The following is a 21891-nucleotide window of genomic DNA, read 5'->3' on the forward strand; positions in this document are numbered from 1 at the left end:
AAATTCCAAATTTTCGTGGTAAAATGGCAGGAAATTATTTGAATTAGTAATAGTAAGGTGAGGAATTTTACGAAGATGGAGCTAAAACGGAAAATAAAGCATTGAACGAAGTACTGCCGCTACCATCACAATAGCCTTAGGCTTTGGCAGTGCATAGAATGTATAATTATTTATCAAGTATAAAAAGCATCTGCAATTTTGTGATGTGCCGTCCAAAAAAACAAAGGTCGTCACCTAGGGGAGGAAAACTGGTATTTGCTGGATCGTTTTTGTATCGTTTCTTTACTGTTCGACATAAAATCGGCAATTGTCGAAAAGATTTGTTCAAATTCTTCTGATGATTAGTTTCGGTAGTTCGAGTCATATAACTCAGTTGTTAAGGTGCTAAATTTTAGTTTTCTGAGTTGATCGCAGCAGATAGAAAAGTAAACATCGAAATCGAATACACCAACTAAATTATCTAACGCCAGTCTACCAACTCTGTCGTTATTATAAATTTTGAACTATATAAAATTGTTGTTCGGTCAATGGGAACTACCAAAATTCGAATTATGATATTTTTGCTATTTTTAGAAAAACCAATAATCAAACAACTATTATTTATCAGCTTCAAGAACTTCAACGAAATTTGAACAAATTAACACGCTTGAACCAGCAAAAATGTGCCAGACCAAAAGAAAACCTCATTAAAAAATTGTTAAATGCTAAACAAGTGCATTTTAGCAAAAAAAAAACGTTTTATTGAAAATTACTCAATAATACGTTTGAACGATGACATTTTTTTTAAATCTTTCAGACTTTCTTAAAAAACAGTTGGCATCTCTGCTATTGATTATACATGAAATTTTCAACAAAAATCACGAAGCTCAACCACAATCAATACACATTAGTAAGACAGATTCACTCCGGTTCATCGCTTCCAGAAAAACAAAATTACCGTTCAGCCCCACATGCATGACTAATCGAAAGCGACTCCACACTCATTGGCCGGAATGATCCCAACAACGGGAAAGTGAGTCGTCATGGGAGTTTTGATTTATCTCCAAGCCAGCAGCCAAGTTCCGAAAGAAGAGCTACACCTTATTTGAGTTCGATCGGGAGCGGATGAAAACGTTAAGTCGGTCCCATCGATTATCGGGTGTCGAATTGGTACAGATTTGCCAAAAGCGTCACCGTTTTCCTGTTTGTCTGCCCCTAGTCAACGGCAAAACGCTTGGTGTGGCATCGTTTGTTCGATTTGGAGTACTTTTTTGCTTCATTTTTTCGATCGAACTTCTATTGACAGCCTGGGAAAGAGACAGGAAAGAACGGTTGAAAGAAAAATGACAACCATTGAATGACGATTAATCATGAATGAGGATTTGAATTGGAATACCTATCGAAATAATCCAACTGAGATTAAAAGTTGAGAAAAGTTCTAAATTTTACTAATGACCGGATCGGCAGTGTCCTAAATATAATTTCATATAAATTTCTTATAAAAGTTTGTCAAAAAGCTTGGAGTACATTTTAATAATGATTTGAATATGAATAAAAACGTAGTTAACTAGTCAAATAGTTTCAAACATGTTACAGAGACCATGTAGATCGAATATTGTTAAACCTTATAGCTGAAGAAATATTACATACTATACCTTTTCCGGCCAATTAATATGTGCAAAAACGGGGTACAAATCGTTGCTAATATATTACAAATCTGTCGACTAACCTTTCGCCGATGAAGCCAATAAACAAAACCATCCGTATTGAGAAGAACATAAATGGCGTCCAGCTGCTAGCATAGGAAAATGGAAGCATCAACATCAAAACAAACGACTGCCCTGGCCGGTAGCTTCTGGATTTTTTCTACCAAATTTTATGGAACTCTCCTGGCCCCGAACACAATCAACGTGCGCTTAATTATGTTTCCGCGCTAGAACGTCCGTTTGTGCTGACACCGGCCTCATTTTTTATTTGACTGACTTTTTTTTTCGTTGTGGTCAATTGGAAGAAAGAGACACTAATGACCATTCAAAGGCGCATAGATTAGCATAGATTTGCGTATTGAATGGGCGGCTGAATAGGAGAGAATCAATCTTGTGGTTTCTATGGGTTTACGTTTTAAGGAATGATAAAGTGAAGTAATTAATTTAAAAAAACACATTGAGTGCGCTTATCATTTTTTTTTCTTATTCCTTTCTTAGGCACAGTTTTGAAATATTAAAGGCAATCATTAATTAATTAATTATGATTCATAATTATAATAAGATTTGAATTTTATATCATGATTTCACAATCAGCATTTTGGGTGCCAATGTTTCAAAAACTGATTTTGGAAGATTTTGACGTCTGGAACCCGAATCCTTTAACAGATTTGTCAATCACTTCTTTTGGGGAAATGTTGTATAGAAGTCTCTATAAACATAAATCAGTTACAAAATACCACCCGCATAAATCAGTCACCCATAAATCAGTTACCCACAATACCCGTCAAAATAATTACTTGCAACGATGCCGATCCATGACATCTTTAGGGCAAAAAAGAATTTCTTTTATAGGACCTACAATATACAACGCTTTACCTACTGAAATAAAGACCATCAACAACCGTTCCATGTTTAAAGTCAAAGTAGTACAGTTATTAAATGAAAAATTGAATCGTTAAAAAAGTCGATCAACAACCAGTTTTTTTAAATCAAATTTTGTTTGTTTTTGTAGCATCGTAGTTTTCTTTTGTCGTACTTTTAACTATTAATAAGTAAACTTAAGTAAATGTAGCATAATATTTGATTAGTTAACATTATTAAAAAAAAAAGAAATGGATCTCTTTAAAGGAAATTTTCTTCCATTGAGATCCTTATCGTAATATTGTTTAATTATAGCATACATTTCCTCGCAGTAAATAATAAACTTTTGTGTTCTCAGCATGATTAAAATTTTGTTCGCGTTGAAATTTCTTTGTTTTGCTGCCAGACGTGCTGAGAACAGTAGCGTCCATTACCAGGGGGCTCAATTGAGCCTCTTGGTGTGGGGGAGTGTGGTGGGCCGCGACAAAAAAAAAAAAATGAACCAATCATTGATTTCTTATAAACCTACATGAAAAACAAATACTGGTTTTGAATCTATTCACAATCTTTTGATCTGTTAAGGATTCAGATTTTGCTTAAATAATCTGGTTGAGGTACAACGCTTTAAATAATAAAATTCTACAATTTTTAGAAATTTTATTAGAAGTGTCTTGAAAAAGTTCTGATGGCGTTAAGTTCGGTGTGGTCGAATATACAATTCCATTGGTTGCTACTCCGCGAGCGACCGAGGCCATCAATTTTGAACAGAGGTCAAATGAATGGATCCTGGGATTCTAAAAAATAATGCTCTCTTTTAAAATATCAATAACGGCGCCTTCCGCTTAGTCAAAAGATAGAAAGGAAAGGGTAGAAATGGATAAAGGATCAATTTTGTGCTTTAGGAGCGAGGTTCCCTTTGCAACCTAGCAAAAGTAGGGGAGAGTGGGGATACTTGATCCCCTTTTCTTATTTTCACCATATCTTTTTGGAAAAATTTAGCAACTCGACGTCTTTGATATTTTCTGACAGCTTGTAACTTCAAGTTTCTATGCTCCAAAAATTAGAACGATACTTGAACCCGTTGATGAACTAGAAGCATTTTCGTGGGAGTAAAAAAACTGCGATTTTTCTGAAGTTAGGGGAGACTTGATTCCCCATTGAAGGAGACTTGATGTTTTATTCAGGAAGCCCTAATCCTTGTATAAAAATCAAACAAAACTCCAAGATAGAATGTTAATTAACTATTTTGGTCATTTGTTCTCATTTCACAATTTATACCAAACATAAGAAGAAAACTCTATAACTTTGTCTCAACGCTAATAACATTGCATACTTAAAGGCGCTATTTTTTATTACTAGGAAAAAATTAATTATTTTTGCTCTTTTCTTCAGACAATTGTTTGATAAATATTAGTATTTGGATAAATATTAGTAATTTCGTGATCAGCAATCATAACGGACAATTCAGAAGAAGAATATGCCGTTTGGAAGAGGGATCAATTGTACCCAACTCTAGGGGATCAATTATACCCATAATCAAGATTTTATAAAACTTTTTCTGAAAAAAGTTGAGAGTTTTCCATTGCTTTGAAAATATGGCATTATAAAGTTCATTTTACGCTCGAACGATTGATACATTGGAACAAATATTTTTTTCATAATTTTCCCATGTAAGGAACATTTTAAAGTGATGAAAAAAGATCTTCAAGTTACATTTTGTGAAATTTTTCAAACAAAGTTCAATTACTCAAACAATTATTTTGTTAAAATATTTTAAACTACAAGCATTGTTATTTTGCCCATTTTGGCACATTTTTCTAGAACATTTGATCTTCGTAAGACATTCCAGTTTCGAGATATAACGAAGGAATCAAGTATCCCCAGGGATCAAGTATCCTCATTCTCCCCTATTGTTAGGGAAGTGGGGGAAAGAATAAGATCAGGAGAAATTTTCGGCTAATGTCATATCTCAAACCTCTTTAATTAGTTTGAAAACAAAAATAAAATTTTATTTAACGATAAATTGCCCATTCTTTGGACCCTTTAAGCGATAATTTTAATATGTCCTAATTTTTCTCATAAATGTAAGGGAATTTCGTGATTTCCAGCAAATCCAGTCATAGTTAATGATCGATATTATCTCCAAGTTTATGTGAGATTTAAAAATACATGTTTCGCCGTTATTGATAGATCAACAAAGATATTGATGATTTCCTATATATCAAAAACATTATTGCTATAGCAAATTTAAGTTAAATAAACAATGTTTAGAATTTACTTAATCAAAGAGTTGAACTGATCATAATGGATCTGAACATTTAGTTAACTTTTATAATACAACTGGAATGTAACGATTAGAAGACTAATAAAGACATATTAAAAAAAAGATATTGATGATCTAAATTTGCTAACTTTGAACCTACTATTACTGTTTTGGTACTGGACGGGTACCTAATATTGGACCTACATACATAGATCTGAAGAAATTTTCGTGTTCTTCTTCTTCTTCTTCTTCTTCTTCTTCTTCTTCTTCTTCTTCTTCTTTTTCTTCTTCTTCTTCTCCTTCTTCTTCTTCTCCTTCTTCTTTTTTTTCTTCTTTTTACTTCTTATTTTTTCTTCTTCTTCAAAAAACTTGTATGCATTCTGGAAAATGAACAACTTGCGTTTTTCCTTTTTTTTTTTAACATAAAGGGTGATACGGTCAAAATTTGGTCAATATCAAATTGACGTTTTTCTTTCAATTTTGCATTTAAAAAAATGGAACACCCCTAATTTTGAAGGTGTGTGTAGAATGTTGCTCCTAATTTGATTTTGGAATTCACTCTTCAGTTGTCAAAATGCCGTCCAAGGAAGAAGAGCAGCGTATCAAAATTTTGCTCACGCATCGGTGCTACTCGCACGCAAAGCTGGCAAAATCGCTAAAAGTTGCCAAATCAACCGTTACAAATTAAATTTAAGTGTTTGGAGAACGTTTGTTGACAGCCAGGAAGTCTGGATCGGGGGGAAATCGAAAACCGAAACCCTAACCTCTCTCTCCGAGATGCCGCAAGTAAGCTGGGAGTATCGTCTACAACCGTGCACCGAGCCAAAAAAAACGAGCCAGACTATCGACTTACAAGAAGGTAGTGACTCCAAATCGCGATGATAAACAAAATACGACGGCCTAAGCGCGTTTTCGGAGGCTGTACACGAAGATGCTTACGAGGTTTGACTGCGTGGTAATGGACGACGAAATCTACGTCAGAGCCGACTACAAGCAGCTTCCGGGAAAGGAGTTTTATACGGCAAAAGGTTGGGGAAAGATAGCAGATATTTTCAAGCACATGAACCGTCAAAGTACGCGAAGAAATATCTGGTTTGGCAAGTCATCCGTACATGTGGCTTGAAACGCAGCCTTTTCATAGCTTCCGGGACTGTCAACCAAAAAATTTACGTGAAAGAGTGTTCGAATAAACGTCTGCTGCCTTTCCTGTAGAAACACGTTTGTTCCGTAGGGGAGAGTGGGGATACTTGATCCCCTTTTCTTATTTTCACCATATCTTTTTGGAAAAATTTAGCAACTCGCCGTCTTTGACATTTTCTGACAGCTTGTAACTTCAAGTTTCTATGCTCCAAAAATAAGAACGATACTTGAACCCGTTGATGAACTAGAAGCATTTTCGTGGGAGTAAAAAAATTGCGATTTTTCTAAAGTTAGGGGAGATTTGATCCCCTATTGAAGGAGACTTGATCTTTTATTCAGGAAGCCCTAATCCTTGTATAAAAATCAAACAAAACCCCAAGATAGAATGTTAATTGACTATTTTGGTCATGTTTGTTCTCATTTCACAACTTACAGCAGACCTAAGAAGAAAATTCTATAACTTTGTCTCAACGTTAATTACATTGCATACTTAAAGGCGCTATTTTTTATAATGAAGAGAAAATTAATTATTTTTGCTCTTTTCTTCAGACAAATGGTTTATATATATATTAGTTTTTGGATAAATATTAGTAATTTCGCAATCAGCAATCATAACGATCAATTCAGAAGAAGAATATGCCGTTTGGAAGGGGGATCAATTGTACCCAACTCTTGGGGATCAATTATACCCATAATCAACATTTTAGAAAACTTTTTCTGAAAAAAGTTGAGAGTTTTCCATTGCTTTGAAAATATGGCAGTATGAAGTTCATTTTGCGCTCGAACGATTGATACATTGGAACAATATTTTTTTTCATAATTTTCCCATGTAAGGAACATTTTAATGTGATGAAAAAAGATCTTCAAGTTACATTTTGTGAAATTTTTCAAACAAAGTTCAATTACTCAAACAATTATTTTGTTAAAAAATTTTAAACTACAAGCATTGTTATTTTGCTCATTTTGGCACATTTTTCTAGAACATTTGATATTTGTAAGACATTCCAGTTTCGAGATATAGCTAAGGAATCAAGTATCCCCAGGGATCAAGTATCCTCATTCTCCCCTACTGTTTTGGCCGGATTTGGCATCTTGCCATTACGGTAAAAAGGCCATGGAGTGGTACGCCGCCAACAACGTGCAGGTGGTTCCCAAGGACAAGAACCCTCCCAACACGCCAGAGCTCCGCCCAATTGAGAAATACTGGACTATTGTCAAGCGGAACCTAAAGAAGACCAAAAAAACTGCTAAGGACGAGCAGCAGTTCAAGGCAAACTGGCTTTCTGCGGCGAAGAAGGTGGACAAGGTAACTGTACAAAATCTGATGGCAGGGGTAATGCGTAAGGCCCGGCAATTCGGATTTGGAAAAGCGGAAGCCTATCTTATTATTTTTCCTGAATTTTCTACTGATTAAACTTGAAAAAGAAATTTAATTTGATGAATAAACGATTTCACCGATTTACACGCGTTTTCCCTTGACCAAATTTTGACCATATCACCCTTTAGTAGGTAGGGTTAAGTGGGGTAATTATGAACACGGGGTAATTCCGAACAAGTGCCATACACGCTGCTGTGGGGGATGAATTAACACAAAAAGTTCCAAAAGTGGTAGCTTAACATCCGATTGATAGCTGTAAGGTGTTTCCGATCTGTTTTCAAATCATAATGATATCATTTCAGATGTTTTAAAAAACCATTACCTCGTGAAACGGAAATCGTTTCGGACAGTGTTCAATGTTTTGAATATCAGATCATAGGAAATCCTGCTAGAATATTGTTATCAACTGTTTTAAATGCAGTTTATGATGCTTTGTCTGGATTTTGAAGAAATTTTGAAAAATTTTATTCGCACTGATTCACAGATGAGTGTTCATATTTACCCCATAGTTTCCGTCCTATGGGGTAATTATGAACACATTTTCTTATGCATTTCCTGACATTTCTAATGCTTTTAAATAGTCAAATGATTTATTCATCAACCAAGGGGGCCATTCACTAATTACCCAAGCATTTCCAGACCCCTTTCCCCCTCCTCCCCTTGTAAGAAATATCTTAAAAAACTTCCCCCCCCCCCCCATTTTTATAACATCTTAACACATAAGCGACCGTGAACAAATCTTAACCGGGAAACATCAACACTCGACATTTATATCCCAGAATCCACTGGACCAAATTCAATAAATTTCATAATTAAATTAGGTATACAATGTGTTAAGTTTTGAATTTTTGAGAAATTGATTTTTTTTTTCTAAAATTGAGATTTGGATTTAGAAAAAAAGCTCTACCAGTTCTTTTCAGTCTATGCAAAAAACTTTTAAACCCAATTTTTTTTAAACTGAAATTAAATTTCAAAAGTGGAAAAAGTGAATAAAACAGAAATTTTGAAAAAAGTTCAATCTGTAACCAAATTTAAACAAGTCTTAATTTTGTTTAAATAAATAGTGATAAAAACTTGATTTTCGTTGATAAAAAAGGCAGTCGAAAGTTTTACCGGTAATACCAAAACCGAAAACCTGTATCCCAGGAATAGTTCTCTAATACCGAGTACAGGTTTAACGTACTTCCAAAACCAGGTTTTTTGGTAATTGATAAAAAATAAGATTATAAACCAGACTTGAAGAAATGTTTAATTTGACTAAACATTGAATTCTCCTTTGTTTACAAAAGGTTTGCTGATCGAGCTTTTATTCATAACTGTGTGAAATTTAACATTATTATGAACCTTAAATCTCTGTGGTCAACAGTAAAACATATGAAAAACTTTGATAAATTCAATTGGTGAATAAGTCCACAAAGCAAAGATCAATTTTCCTGAATGTTTGGACAACGTGCTGCAATTCAGAACATAAGAATTACAGCAAATAATATTTGTTTATGTGTTAAATCCGGATCCAAAATCTATTTTCTTGCAGTCTAATTTTTTACTTAGATACTTTTTTCAATATTAATTTAAGCCTTCTCCTTTTCTGATACCTGATAGATACTTTTTTCAATGTTAATTTGTTCGAATATTTTTTTTTTAATTTGGTGCAAAATGAACATCTTTTGGTTGAAGATTTTCTCTTTCAGTTTGTTGAGGAAAACTTCGGTAGTACTTCAATTTTTTTTTTGAAAGAAGCCTAACTCGTTTAAAATTTCACACGTATGGAGAGGGTCTATCAAATAAAATGTTCTGTAAAGACGTAAGGAAACGGAAAAAAGAAACCAACCAAAACGTAAAAGATGTAACAAAGAAATTAAACTCTCAAAACAAAAGATAGAAAAATATCATTTCAAAAGAATACTAAATAGCTATTTTTCTATTGTTTTATATCTTAATTTTGTCTACATTTGTTTATTTTGCAAGTTTTATACTTGAATTGGATTGAGTTTTAATAAAACAACCCATTTTCTTGTTACTGCTAATTATTTTCATTATTTGGTGTTGAATTGAGATTTTTTGACACCATATAACTCATATTGGACAAGTCTCGGGGTAATTAATTTTTTAAGTAAAAAATCACCATTCACTGCTTACTATGGATAAATGTAACGTATAACTACTGTTACTTTTCAAAAATTTTATACTGATGATTTTTCTTCTTTGTCAGCCTTTTTTCAGAGACAAACCAGCCCGAGGCTGAAAGTCTTTATAATAAAAAAAAGCTTTTTTTCCGCGTATCGATCAACAAATTTAGTTTTAATAGCCCTTATAAAAATCCCGTTCTATGATAGTATTTGACAACCAGTTTTAGTTTTTAACATCTAAAGTTTTAGTCATATTTCAGTTTAATTTTTTATGCAAACAAGAAATTATTTTTCTGAATGAAAACTTTGTAAGCAAATTTCAAGTTTTATTTCAAGTCGTTTCGGATATCCATGATTTTATTTACTCTTTTCAAAATTTAACTTGAGTTCGTTTATTTGACAAATTTAAACTGGGAGTTAAGATTCAAAAACTTCTAAGTGTTATAAAATAAGAAATACAAAATCTTCCCCTTTGTACAATGGGGGAAAAAATGTATAAACCGCGAAAAAAAAATATCTTCCCTTCTACACGATCCAAATCTATGAAAATATACTTTCTTTCAGTAAAAATATCCAGAAAATCTATTGGACATATTTTCAGACGCCGCACGAGCTTACCAATGGAGATATAGTGAGTTTTTAACCTCTAATTCTCCTATATAACTGATTTAGACTAGAAAATTTCGAACAAAATCAGACCTATCTTGTGTGTTTTTTTTTCCGAAGAAACGAATGAAGACTGTTTAAAAAAATGGAGCTATGGCTGATTTTACTCTCGATTTCCCTATATTTTTCAATAAGTTATGAAAAAAGTAATTTCGGACTTATTTAAATTTTGAACAAAAACATGTGTGATTTCCTCGAGGAAATGAATGGAGGCTATTTGAGCCAACGCATCCACAGGGTAATGGCTGTTTAACCCTCAACTCCTATACAATTTAAAAATATTTAAAAAAAATGTTCAGACTTGAAAATTTTGTAACAAATGCTACATACTTTTGAAAATATTGCAGAAAAAGCATGTTTGGACTTTAAAAAAATTTAAACCAAATTTGTGATATTTTTCCGAGGAATCGAATGAAGGCTATTTGAGCCACCGCATTTCTCGGAAAATAAAGTTATGCCTATTTTAACCTCAACTCCCCAACATTTTTCAAGTATTTCAGAAGAAAGTTTTTCAGAATCGAAAATTTTGAACCAGATGTGACTTATCTTATGTGATTTTTTCCGAGAAATCGAATGAAGGCTATTTGAGCCACCGCACGCATCGTAAAACGGATTTATGGCTGTTTTTACCCTCAATTTCCATACATATTTCAATTAATTAAAAAAAATGCATATTATGACTTGAAAAATTAAAAACAAATCAGACCTATCTTGTGTGGTTTTTTTTTTTCAAAGTATCAAATGGAGGCTGTTTGAGCCACTGCACGCATCGAAAAATGGAGTTCTGACTGTTTTTATTCTAAATTCCTCAACATTTTTGAGGCATTAAAAAAGTTTGAAATGCTTTTAACACTACTACCAAAATAATTTAAAATACCATATAGGTAAGGTTTCGTATACTGCATATGTACATGCAAAAAAAAAGTTCATTTTAAATTTTTTTCGGTATCCCGAGAATAGCCGGAAAAGGGTCTTCCGATTTCCCGCTTTCCGGAAAGCTGAAATGGCCGGGAATTGGACACTCTTCTTGTCATTCAAAGAAGCAGGATGCCTTTTATAGACCTAAACATGTTTTGAACATCCTCTTATTCAATAGCTCCCCGTTTAAATACTTTGTGTATCAAGGCGCTCATGGCACAAATGTACTGTCCATACGAATATTAAGAACCCTAGAAAAAAATTTTATGTTATAAAATTCAATAAATAACATGAAATAAAACGCTTGAAATAATTAATCACAATCACTTAAATTAGAACCGCAGTTTCCCTGATATCTTTCATGTAAGTGTGAATTGAAGGAAAGCGTTTTCCATGTTTTTTGACAAAGCTCATTTGGTTAAAACCTTTGAAATAAAGAGGAGGTCTAAAATGAATTTTCGTGGATTCAGGTTTTTGTACTAAAAAACTTCATTTAGAGATTTATTTTTGGGTTTAGCTGTTGCTGCATTAAAAGAACATAAATATAGAATTGATGTTGTCATACTACTTGAAAAACTGAGCAGAATAATATGCCTGATATTAAAATTTTGTCGAAAACTAGCTCCTGTTGAAAATTAAGGTTTCTATCAACTTTTTTTTGCCTGCAAAAGTACACTCCACGACCTTATTTACACTCATAGTAGGGAAGTAGCTCCACTGCTACCAACTGTAAATATCTCAAAGCTGGGTAAAGAAAAAAAGTAAACAAAAGGAACAAATTTTTTTTTCAAATTTAATAGCTTAAATTTTTCGCTCAGATGATCATTTTTAGTTTGTTTTTATTTACCTTCGGTTTTCTCGTATTTTGTTCCGGGGTTGTTCTTTCAGTTCAAGATGAAAATGTAAAACGTGGAGAAGTATTATTAAACATTTAAAGAGTGATAAAGTATGCATTTCTTTGATCAAACATTTTTATTTAAAACACGGCTGAAAAAGTTGATTCAATGCTACCGTCTCGTTGTGTTCATGTTGCTCCTGAAATTTTGATACAGACACAATTTGAAGAACATTTTTATAGGCAATTTTCAAATTATTAATTTCCAATCGAGATATTGATAAATGCTAACCAAGGTTGCTAAAAAAAATTCTATGTTTTTGACATAAAAATTATCGAATTCTGTGATTTGAACCTAGAAGAGCCGACAAGGGCCTCTTCACCGGGACACATAGAACTAGGCACTACGGAGACCTCGGAGCCCCTCGACTCAGTCGCGCAGCTTCCTGCCAGCGTCAGCAGTCGTCCCGGCCCTGAGTTCGATCGTGGCGATGAGGTTCTCCAGCCTGCATGCTCAGGCAAGTACTCTGCTACATCCAGAACATTATTTTTGCGTGATAAATTTCTGCCCAACAGAACATCACTCGATTGTAATCTCCAAGCTGCGCTCGTCAATACTTCAGTTTGTTCTTCTTCGTACTCCGAGAACATCACGACTTCCACTGGGACTTCATCACCGGGACGCAACGCTTTGGGCCTTACGGAGACCCCTGTGCCCTTCGACTCAGTCTACTGGAGGTGGTGTTTTGATTGCCATTAAGTCATGCCTATCAGCCCTGCCCATCGATGATGTGGCATGGATTGACTTGGAAATGGTCTGGATTCGTATCGACCTAGGCAAACGAAAGCTTTACATTGGTGCTGTGTACCTCCCCCCCCGATCGTGCTAAAAATGCGACTTTTGCTGAATCCTTTTCTCGTAGCCTTTCCAAAGTTAGCTCAATCACTAATCCTGAAGACGACATCATTATCATCGGAGATTTCAATCTGCCTGGTTTAAAGTGGTGCTGCTCCCAAAGTAGCTTCTTGTTTGCTGACCCGGAAAGATCCTCATTCACGTTGCCCTCCAACATCATCCTCGACGCTCTAAGTACGGCCACTCTCCGGCAAATCAACAACATCGTTAACGAAAATGGCCGGACGCTCGATCTCTGTTTCGTTAATGACGGGTCTCTTTCACCAACAATCGAAGAAGCTCCTGAGCCTCTGGTCAAGTCCGTCCCTCACCACCCCGCTTTGCTGCTTACGCTCGATGTTTCCGGAATTGTCGCCGTTACCGAAAATCCGGCATCCTTCTTCCACGCTTTAAAAGTGCCGATTTTTCTGCGATTTTTCAAACTCTGGACACCATTAACTGGGAATCTGAACTGGACCCTTCTGATCCAAACGCTGCTGCTGTTAAGTTCACTCACATTGTAAACTACATTATCGATCGCCATGTGCCGAAACGCTCTGCAGTCTCAAATCTACGAGCACCTTGGGTCACGAAAGAGTTGCGACAAATGAAAACGCTGAAGAATAAAGCCCTCCGTTATTACACCAGGCACAAGACTCTTCAGGCCAAAAATCAGTATCGCAAACTTAACTCAGCCTATAAAATACTAAGCACGCGTTGCTATCAGAGCTACCTAATCCGGATTCAGCGTGGTTTTAAAACAAAACCTAAATCATTCTGGCAGTACATCAAGGATCAACGGAAGGAATCCGGCTTACCATCACACATGTTCCTGGATGATACGTCGGCGACTTCGGACCGTGAAATCTGTGATCTCTTTGCACAGAAATTCCGTAGTATTTTCGACTCTGGCTCAATATCCTCGGAGCAGTTAAATAGTGCAACAAGCAACGTCCCTCATTTGAACACTTCATTTGATAATTTTGCAGTCGACGAAGATACCATCTTGAAGGCTTCCGTGAAGCTGGAACACAGCTATTCTGCAGGACCGGACGGAATACCAGCCACTTTTTTGAAGCGCTGCATATCACATATGCTAACACCTATAAAACGAATCTTCCAAGCATCGCTCAACACGTCTACGTTCCCCTCTATATGGAAAGAAGCCTACATGTTTCCGGTCTACAAGAAAGGCGACAGGAGGAATGTCAACAACTACCGCGGTATTTCTGCCTTATGCGCTATTGCCAAGTTATTTGAGCTGGTTGTTTTAGACCCTATCTTCTCGTACTGCAAACCATATTTTTCTAATGATCAACATGGCTTTATGCCTAAGCGCTCTACGACCACAAACCTGCTGGCGTTTACGTCTAAGGTGCAAGACAGTTTTGCTTCAGGATTCCAAACAGACGTCATCTACACCGACCTGTCAGTCGCTTTCGACAAAGTGAACCATGAAATTGCTATCGCCAAACTCGATCGCATTGGTTTTTGTGGGTCTCTACTGGAATGGTTTCGCAGCTAAGTCGACCTACCAGGGGAAACTTACTGTCCGAACGGGAGAATCCTTCTCCAACCAGTTTTTCGCCACCTCTGGAGTGCCTCAAGGGAGCCATTTAGGACCAATACTGTTCTTGATTTATTTCAACGACGTGCTGTTACTCCTCGATGGACCAAAATTAGCTTACGCAGACGACCTGAAGTTGTTTCATCCCATCTCCGGCCCTGACGATGCCAAGTTCCTGCAGGACCAGTTCAACCTCTTCGCCTCCTGGTGCGATGTCAATTGTCTGCCTTTGAATCGTAGTAAATGCGCAGCAATTTCTTTTTCCCGTAAGCGGCTTCCATCAAATGCAGCGTATTTTCTCGGCGGCGAGGCTATTGCTCGAGTTGAGCACGTGAAAGATCTTGGTGTCATTCTTGACAGACGGATGGATTTCAAGATTCACATCAATTACATCGTCGATAAAGCTTCTAGAAGCCTAGGTCTATTGTTTCGCATGCGAAAGACTTCAAAGATATTTACTGCTTGAAGAGTCTTTATTGCAGTTTGGTTCGTTCGATCCTCGAATACGCCTCTGCTATCTGGTGCCCTTATTACCAAAACGGCTCTGAGCGTATTGAGGCTATCCAACGGCGTTTTATGAGATTCGCCCTTCGTCACCTGAGCTGGCAAGACCCGTTCCGACTTCCCAGCTACGAGAGCCGCTGTCGTTTAATCAACATCGACACGCTGCAAGCCCGCAGGACCGCCGCACGAGCCTCTGTCGTGGCTGATTTGCTTACATCCAGAACTGATTGTCCCGCACTGTTGGAAGGTCTTCAACTCAACATACTACCACGTGGTTTGAAAAATCGTGATTTCCAGCTCTACGTCCCTCTTCGTTTGAATAATTATGGGGCTAGCACAGCACTTAAGGTGTAATCAAGACATTCAACCGCTACTCCGAACATTTTGATTTTGACGTTTCGAGGGATGCATTCCGAAGAAAAATCCTTAAAGCTTTAAGTTTTGTGTAGACCATTGTATTTGTAGTGTCTTTAATTTTAATTTTTAATTTTATCATTAGGATCAATATGTGATCTGTTGATGTACAATAAATAACTAAATAAATAAATTCTGTGATGGTTTTCTGTGACGCTATTTCTTTAAAGTTCATTGGGAAATCATGTCAAACATCAACAAATTGGAAATAACTTACATTTTTTATAGAAAAAAAACAATGTACATTACCTTGTTTTTATATTTTCCAGATTCAGAGTCAGAAATAAAAAGCCAAAAGCGATTAAAAAATGTTTATAATTTTGGAAATTTGATCAAAATTTAGAAAATCTGTGAATTCTATTAAAATTTAAAAATTCTGTGATCTATGACACAGATTCTGTGACGATATTTTGCTCAAAATTCTGTGATAATACAGATTTTTCTGTGATTTCGGCAACCTTGATACTAACTCGTTCTTTGCGCTTGTTTTGGTGTGAATGATTTTCAAAATCTTTTGTTACATATGAGTAATCAATAAGATCGTAATTTTCTACAACACATAAATTGACACCATTTTTAACACGCAAGTTTGTGCTTAATAAACACGAAAAGCGAGCAGCAAATTAGGAAATATAAGAAAACACTTTCCTAAAAACTTTGTTGTACTCATCATTTTATTTTAAAAATGCATCATTGTCCTAAACATCTTTTAAAATTTCAATTTTTTTAAACAGCTTTGTTTGCATTACGTTTCCCTAAAATTTGCTGTCAATTTTTGATATTCCATCGCCTTTAACATGGTCCTTAACATGTGGTTATTTGTTAAGATGAAATTCTTAACCGCTCTCGTTCTTTCATCATGTAAATCATAAAAATATTCAAGGAACAAAAAAAGTTGTTTATGTTAATTATCCAAATTTCTAATTCTATGTATTTTAAAATCAGTACTAATATCCCATGTTTACAGTTATATCTTTTTAAAATTATGTATGTAACTTCTCTTTAATTGACAAAAGTAGCAAGTCACAGAATGGTTACATTTCTGGTATTGATATTTTGTTTATCACCGCGCTTTAATTTAATTTTATTTTATCGTCGTGCACGGTTGTACTCCATTTACCCGAAAACCATTGCCCAGAATGAAAAATCCCCAGAACTCCAATCGCCAGAAAGAACCATTACCCAGAATTTTTTTCCCCAGACGAACCATTCCCCAGAAAAATTTTCGCCAGAATGTACCATTTCCCAGAAATTTTTTCACCAGACTGAACCATGTACCAGAAATTTTTTCGCAAGAAGGACCATTTCCCAGAAAATTAAAAACATTTACCCTTACTAGAAATTATTTAAAACAAAAAGGAATTGTTACGAAAAAAATGGGATTTCATAACTTTATTCTTTTGCGGCAAGGCCGCAACCAACGAGGATGAAGGGGCTGAGGCGGCACAAAGCCGCCGAAGCTCCCAAATCCGAGGAGGCCGCCGACCCGCCGTCGGAAGCGGCGGCCCTAAGACATTGGTCTAGGTCTGCCGGGGCTTCCTAGGTCTGCGTGAAAGCTAGGGGTGATCCCTTAGCCCCGTCCGCCACGCGACAGCGTGAAGGACAAAACGTCTTTCAAGTTCGAACGCGCAGCGTGAGGAGTCGGATACCAAAACGGTTTTTTAAAGGACCATGGTAAGCATTGAATCAATTAAAGTACCCAAACCATAAACAAAGCACAATATTGGTTCTAAAATAAATTTAGTTGGAAAATTTCAAAGTCGTAGTTTCATTTAAAAAATCATTTTGAAAACATTAATTTCGAATCATATGAAATATTCAAGAATTCATTAGAAAAAAAACAAATAAAAATACTAGGTGAAAAATCTAGGATTTGTGCCATTCTGGTAAATATTCCATTCTGGGGAAAAAATTCTGGGAAATGGTCCATTCTGGGAAAAAAATTTCTGGTAAATGGTGCATTCTGGGAAATTTTTTTCTGGGAAATGGTTCATTCTGGGGTTTGATTTCGGGTATTTGTCATTCTGGGAAAAATTCATTCTGGGCAATGGTTTTCGGGTAAATGGGATACAATCGTCGTGCACAGCACAGTTATAGCACTGACCATACTGACTGGACACTCGATTTCGTTTGTTGAATAATTCTTCCAACAGTACGCAATATTGATTCCAGAGTGCGCATCGATCGATTTGAAGAAATGCTATCCCAGTTAGAAAATGCCACCCAACATCCAAAACAAAAAGGCAATTTTAGACGATAAAATCGGGCTAATATTTTTCCTACAGAGCATTTGTATCGGAAAAATGGTAGGTTCACCTTCTACCGTCGGTATTGCGAACCTGCTAAATTTGACGAAAAAAATTAGCCAGAAAATGATCAGTTTTTGTTCTAAGTTTCCTGTCAGTATGATCAGTGGTTATAGGTTCTATCACTCCTGAAATACAAAATTTGTGTAGTTAATAGGAAAAAAATCTTCTTCTGATTCAATTAGCCAATGATATTTTTAGCACGACGCGGAACTGCCTTATCGATTAGCTCCTATAATGGTCCAGATACAGAGACTATAAGACCAACGTTTTTTCTGTTTAAGCTCCGTGGAGTTTACAATCCTTTTATGCTCCGTAGAGATATTTTGCATTATTTTATATTCCGTAGGGTTTACAATTCTATTTTTCTTGTTTCTTCGTGTGTTACAGAGAGAGCATTCTGCCACTGAACCACTTCGTGTGTTACATTTCGTTGTGTGTGATTCTTAACCTAGTTGGAGGCGGCGGGACAGAAATAAATTAAAATGAAATCTCTTTACAAATGATAAATTTATTGTGTACCTACGTTTAAGTGAGAAACACCGAATTATCATAGGTGACCATGATCCATTTTTAAATTGGAAATGATTGGCAGATAATGTCTCCGCTAGATGGCAGTGTAATCGGTTTTTGCAAAAAAAATCAACCGATTTTTCTTCTAAGTGTCCTATCTGTTTGTCTGTGGTTATAGTGTATAGAAGAGTTAAGGTTGGTTAAAAGTTCTCTCACAACATCATATTATGAAATTTCGTTATGATACTCACTTCCTGGTTTTGGAATCTACGGCTACAGTTTCATGCAATCATCCGTGCTGTGGAAAAATCGTTTTGAAGAAAAAATATGTTAGAAGTAACGCTTTCAAATCGTTTCTCGATTCATTTTTGAATTTCCTCGCAAGATGATATAAAAGGCTTGTTGTTACAACGAATTGATATGTTACGAAATATACGTGCTCGTCAAAGCTGCATTTCAAATTTGACTATATAGAGATTCATTGTTGATGTCTGACCAGATCGCTTCTTTTTTTTTTGCAATGCAAGCAGAGCACTTCTTAGTCAGTTGAAAAAAATTTAATAAAAAACTTAGGATTTTTACGTCTTGTTTTTCCTTGAAAATTTTGTAAGTGACAATCAAACCATGAAATGGGATAAAGAAGATAAACATCAACCGCTAAGCGCGCAGAAAATCACCCGTCAAGAGACCCATCATCATGTGACCGAGCGCTTCCAAAACAATCGATTAATTAGCTGTTCCACTATAATCAGAGGATCGAGATCGAAACTATCAGATCCGTAGTTTTGTGCACCTATCTTTCCATCTTCTTCCATCGATAGGGTCCGCTTTGCGGAGATTTTGTTTGGAAATGAGGGAATGAGGGAATGAGGGAAATTTCCTTGCCAATTTTCCTCCGGGCAAGATGGGCCACCCGAGTTGTCAGTTTCTCACGATTAGTCTTCACGGAGTGTGGCATTTTGGGAAATAAAATTAGACAAAATATGCGCGATCTCTTCCAACGTCGGATTGCTCCTACTCGAACAGGCGAAATGGCACAGATACCTAATATGTTGCCATTCATGACTGCTTAATGGGCACCACTAGGTCGCCGAACGCGTGTGAAAAACTGTGAAATGCTTTTGTGGAACTGCACGGTCGGCATCTTAAGTCCCATCTCGGCTAAGCAGTAGCAATGAAATTATTCGAAACCACCGCATTCGATTGACGACAATGTCAATTTCGGTTATGTGAGACCTAGTTTTCCTTTTCTTTCTTACCTGGTTTTATAACGAGCATTTTGTGTAATCACATCTAATTTCCAACTTTTCTCTCTCGAACCAGACGAGACAAATATGCAGAAATGTGTGTACATATGCGCAAATAATGACGATTTCTAATCCAATTTTCTCCCAACTTCTTCTCACCTACTTTTTTTGTTTGATTTTTTTTCAGGAATATGGCTTGCGTTACTTTGCGTTGAAAGTAGTCAATCCGAGAATGCGGAACCAAGAGCATTAGACATTTCAGTAAGTAGATACATACCTTTAACAAAATTAATTTTTTTCTCAATTACGTCGCACTATAGATAAGTGTGCCAAAAATTAACCTAATAACATCAAAAATGAAAGTTTAGATGCAATGCAAAAATCTGCAAATGGTTATAAAAACCTGTGTGAAAGAAATATTGAAAATAAAAAAATGTATCATCGGAACAAATTACAACCATTATTCACGCTCATCGGATTAATTTGATTATGTGATTGATTACCATGGTAAATAATTGTGGTGTCCAATTTTCATCAATAACTAGAAGCAGTCGATGCAATGGCTTACTTTCAATTGTGCACGGTATTGGCCATGCAACTGTCAATTTTGTGTTATGCGATTTGCCTATTTATTCAAATCATGACCAGTTGTAGTCAAATCAGTAACCTAGTGCTTACTATAATTAAGGCTTAGTTAAATCTAAAATTCAGTTCACAATGACAGATATCGGCCAGTTTGTGTTGTTAGTATTATAGTGGAATAATATCATTTCAATGAGCAGCTCAACTTAATTGCAGGCGTATTTGGTTTGAAATGGTGGACTAATGTACCTACGTATAATAACTGGCATGTGTGGTTATGATCATCAATAAAATGTTATGTCCCTAACTCATTTCACATAAGTTCCGCTGATATCGAAAAGAATCAATTCGCATTAATGGCAGAAGCACAGACAAACAGACGGGACACTCTTTTTTCGTTTTTCGCAAAACTGTTCCGAAGCTAGGCAATGTCGCCACAAGAGTGCACTAGAATCACTAAAAAGCAAATCTAAGTTTTCATCATGGTAGCTGTGATTATGATGGTATATTTATCACCATGGTGTAACGGTATGTTTATTTCCGTTTGTTTTTAGCCAGTGAATTTTTATATTCCCGGTTTAGAAGAAATCAATTTTTAAGATATAATATTGAAAAATATATCGAAACAATCAGCAGAAATTATCAGACCAGTACATCAGTCAAAGGCTCATTCGATTGGTATGTAAAACTTCCTGGCTTCGTGCAGGACCGAGCTTGTAACAGCCAGTACATTTGTATTTTAGGAGCTATTTCCCTGAGAGATGTGCAGATGAGGGGGTCGTATCCCGTTTCGCGGATGATGCATTTTTTCACAACTTAACGTTGCTGGAGTAACAAATAATTCTTTCTTAAGGCTGGAAGGCTGTCGTACTGTATGCTTTTAGGAATCTTAAATTCAGCGCCAACGTTCTGCAGCTGTTCCGGAGATGTTGCGTCACCTAAGACGACGATAAAATTCCGACGACAACGGTTGCCCGGACCAAGGGTAAACGCCTCTAGAGACTGCCGAGGATCCGTTCGAAAAACTGACGCTAATACGGAACGGTTAGAATCCGGTCAACAAATGTTTGGGGAAGCGAATTTATCGAGGATGAGCCAAAATTTTAACAGATGAAATATTGAAATAAAGTTTAACCTATGAAACTCTTGAAGCATTGTAATGTAACCCTCAAAAATTATATTCAGAAAAAAACCTTAGAACTTGACAGATTTAAATCCTGTTAAAATGATAACTATTTTTTATAGGATAACACAGATTAATTTTTCATAAAAAAACCCCTGAAATTTAAGGCTGTTTACATAGTTCTCAAAAATGTTGAAAATCTGATAAGAAAAAATATGAATAAGCTTTTATAATTCAACCTGAGGTCTCAAAATTAAATGAAAATCAAAAACAGCTTGTTCTCAAATGATAGTTGTATTTTAAACAAAATTTTTATTCACAATTTAATTTGAAGTAGTTACATTTGATAAACACTAAACGGTTTCGGCTGGAGGAATGTTCACGACGGGGTTTACTCACACTCAAGGGGTTACCTATTTCGGGACGATATAGCTGTTAATTTTTATGATATGACTCTGCAACATAAAATTGTGATTTGAATAATTTTGAATACGCTTACGAGGCAATGGTTAAAATCAATCCGGTTCCAGAGAATCTAGCTGTGATGGATGACGAAACTCCGTTTTCCTTTCCTTTTACTGTGCTACCCCGTCCATGAAGTTTCTGATCCTCGTTATCCTCGTAAAACCTTCCGTTTCAACCACAAAATTCTTTGAAATGAAATGTTCGATCACAAGCAAAACATCAAACCGAGAAGAAAATTGCCAAATCTTCAAAGCAACAAAAAATTTGTTTGTTTACATTTTTTTCAAATATCACAATATCGTAGGCTACCTCGATCATTTCATTTTAGACAAAACTGTTTGGTAGGCAATACCGACACAAGATGGCAGTGTAATATCTTGCGAAAATTTGGACGATTTTT

General features: G+C 35.8%; 1 protein-coding gene across 4 annotated transcripts in view; it reads left to right on the top strand.

The window, feature by feature from the left end:
- Positions 1-21891, top strand: part of LOC129745762 (mucin-2-like) — a 161196-nt gene that overhangs the window by 51120 nt on the left and 88185 nt on the right. For all 4 annotated transcript variants that reach the window (XM_055739086.1, XM_055739088.1, XM_055739090.1 and 1 more), the window contains exon 3: positions 19509-19582. In XM_055739086.1, coding sequence (XP_055595061.1) covers positions 19509-19582 — 74 coding nt within the window. The remainder of the gene's footprint in view (positions 1-19508; positions 19583-21891) is intronic.

Source organism: Uranotaenia lowii, chromosome 2 (assembly GCF_029784155.1).
Source record: "Uranotaenia lowii strain MFRU-FL chromosome 2, ASM2978415v1, whole genome shotgun sequence".
In the NCBI taxonomy this organism is placed as follows: domain Eukaryota; kingdom Metazoa; phylum Arthropoda; class Insecta; order Diptera; family Culicidae; genus Uranotaenia; species Uranotaenia lowii.